Source organism: Neoarius graeffei, chromosome 23 (genome assembly GCF_027579695.1).
Source record: "Neoarius graeffei isolate fNeoGra1 chromosome 23, fNeoGra1.pri, whole genome shotgun sequence".
NCBI lineage: Eukaryota > Metazoa > Chordata > Actinopteri > Siluriformes > Ariidae > Neoarius > Neoarius graeffei.
In genome coordinates, this window is record NC_083591.1 from 46,930,424 (window position 1) to 46,933,052 (window position 2,629).

General features: G+C 46.8%; 1 protein-coding gene across 1 annotated transcript; it reads left to right on the top strand.

Annotated features, from left to right (window-relative positions):
• The first annotated feature begins 252 nt into the window (after positions 1 to 252).
• LOC132871244 (leucine-rich repeat and immunoglobulin-like domain-containing nogo receptor-interacting protein 3) lies at positions 253 to 2,350 on the top strand. The gene is made up of 2 exons (XM_060905367.1): positions 253 to 740; positions 906 to 2,350. Exons 1-2 carry the CDS (start codon positions 270 to 272, stop codon positions 2,247 to 2,249), a joined length of 1,815 nt encoding a protein of 604 aa, XP_060761350.1. The 5' UTR covers positions 253 to 269; the 3' UTR covers positions 2,250 to 2,350.
• Positions 2,351 to 2,629: the final 279 nt, after the last annotated feature.

Here is a 2,629-nt window from a genome sequence, read left to right on the forward strand (position 1 = left end):
TGACCACTGCTTAAGCTTAACGTTATTCCTCGCTCAAGACAAAGCTTTCAAGTGGCAAAATTTAGTCCGAGACTGATACTATTATATCAACTGTTCTTTTCACAATATGGTTTATTTACGTGCTAATCTCACATTTTTCAGGGTGCACATATGTTGTCATTGCACACCTCCTCCGCTCTTTCCTCTTTCTTATCTCATGTCTCATTCTCCTCTCCTCTTTATAGGTGTGTGGTAGACTGATTCCTCTACAGTGAGGTGGTGGGGTGCTCATGGCTGCCCTATGGGGCCTGGGCTGGCTGGGTGTGAGCCTCACCCTGTTGGCCCTCGCCCCAGCATGCCAGAGCTGCCCGCCACGCTGTGACTGTGTGGCTCAGCTCCGCTCTGTGTCCTGCCAGCGAAAGCGTCTGTCAGGTGTACCTGAGGGCATCCCTACAGAGACCCGGCTGCTGGACCTCAGTCGGAACCGGCTACGCTGGGTGTCACCAGGAGATCTGGCACCATATCCACGGCTGGAAGAAGTGGACCTCAGTGAGAACCTCATCTCTACACTGGAGCCCAATGCCTTCGCCAGTCTGCAGGCACTGCGAACACTGCATCTTCGTGGAAACCAGCTAAAGCTGGTGCCTATGGGCGCCTTTGCTCGCTTGTCAAATCTCACTACCCTGGACTTGAGTGAAAACAAGATTGTCATTCTGTTGGATTATACTTTTCAGGACTTGCACAGTCTCAAACACCTTGAGGTTAGAAGGATAAATTTGATGGCTTGATAATAGAATCAATGATATTCTCTTATGATATTTCCATTCATGATATTTTGAATTATCTATTCATGATATTTTGGGTTTAAATGTGTACCTAATATAACATTTCTTTCTTTTTTTTAACCTATTTTTCACATCTCCCAGGTTGGTGACAATGACTTGGTATACATCTCCCATAAAGCTTTCTCAGGATTGCTGGGTCTGGAAGATTTAACTATAGAAAGATGCAACCTGACTTCAATCTCCGGCCAAACCCTATCCTACCTGCGCAACCTGGTAACCCTTCGATTACGCCACCTCAGCATCTCTACCATTGAAGACCAGAACTTCCGCAAGATGTCCGCTTTGCGAGGACTAGAGATAGACAGTTGGCCATACCTGGAATACATCTCCCCCCTTAGTTTCCAGGGTCTAAACTTGACCTGGCTGTCCATTACTTACACCAACATTACTGCAGTCCCTTCTGCTTCTTTCCGCAACCTTGTTTACCTGACGTCCCTTAACCTCTCCTACAACCCCATATCTGTGCTGGAACCCTGGGCATTCAAGGATCTTATAAGGCTGAAAGAGCTACACATGGTCAGCACTAACCTGCAAGCTGTGGAACCTCATGCTCTGGGTGGTCTGAGGCAGATTCGGGTGCTGAACCTCTCCAACAATGAGCTGGTCACACTGACAGAGAGCTCCTTTCATTCCGTCAACAGCCTTGAAACTTTACGAGTAGACGGAAATCCACTTTCTTGCGACTGCCGGCTTCTCTGGATTCTGCAACGCAGACGCACTCTGAACTTTGATGGGAAAATGCCGATATGTGCTGCTCCACCTGAGGTACAGGGTAATATTCTGAGCAGCTTTCCGGATTCTGCATTATTTGACTACTTCACTTGCCAGAAGCCAAAGATTCGCAATCGGAAGCTTCAGCAAGTGACAGTGCGTGAGGGTCAGTTGGTGTCCTTTCTGTGTCGTGCTGATGGTGAACCAGTGCCTGCCATCATCTGGATCTCACCACAGCGGCGAAAGATCACCTCAAAAAGCAGCAGCAGGATCACTGTCTTACCAAGTGGAACGTTGGAGATCCGATACGCCCAGGTGACTGACAGTGGCACATATATCTGCATTGCCAGTAATGCAGGTGGTAACGACACCTACTTTGCCACACTGACGGTGAAAGGGCAGCCGGTGGACCCCGCTCTGTTCGCCAACCGTTCTCTGTACGCGGTGGACTTTAATGACACTGGTCTGAACAACACACGTGTCTTCCTTAAGTTCACACTTGACCTCACCACAATCCTGGTGTCAACAGCCATGGGCTGCATCACCTTCCTGGGTGTAGTACTCTTCTGTTTCCTGCTGTTGTTCGTGTGGAGCCGCGGAAGGGGCCAACGCAAGAACAACTTCACAGTAGAGTACTCATTCAGGAAGACCGAAGGGCCCACTACTAGTTCCACTTCTGGAGGGACCCGCAAGTTCAACATGAAAATGATATGAAACAACGCAGCCAGGGGCCACCTGGGGGAGGCATAAACACCCAACATAAACACACAGCTCTGACTCGCAGTAATATCAGATGTTTTAGGGACTGTCATGAAACTTACCTTGATCTGACTGCCTTTGGAAAAGGTGTTAATATTTCAATTAAGTCACTTGGATTTGATAAGTTTAATAAGTTTCCTTTAACTAAATCTTATTCGCTTTGGATGGTTGGTTGCCATTGTTACAATACATTACTATTGCTAATGATTCTGTTCTGCAAAATCGAAAGAGCACCTTCGAGAAATATGACCACCAACCAATGTTTCAGTAAAAATTCATGAATGAATTTAATATACAATGTTTAATATACAGTTTTAAGAAAATGACATGCAAAT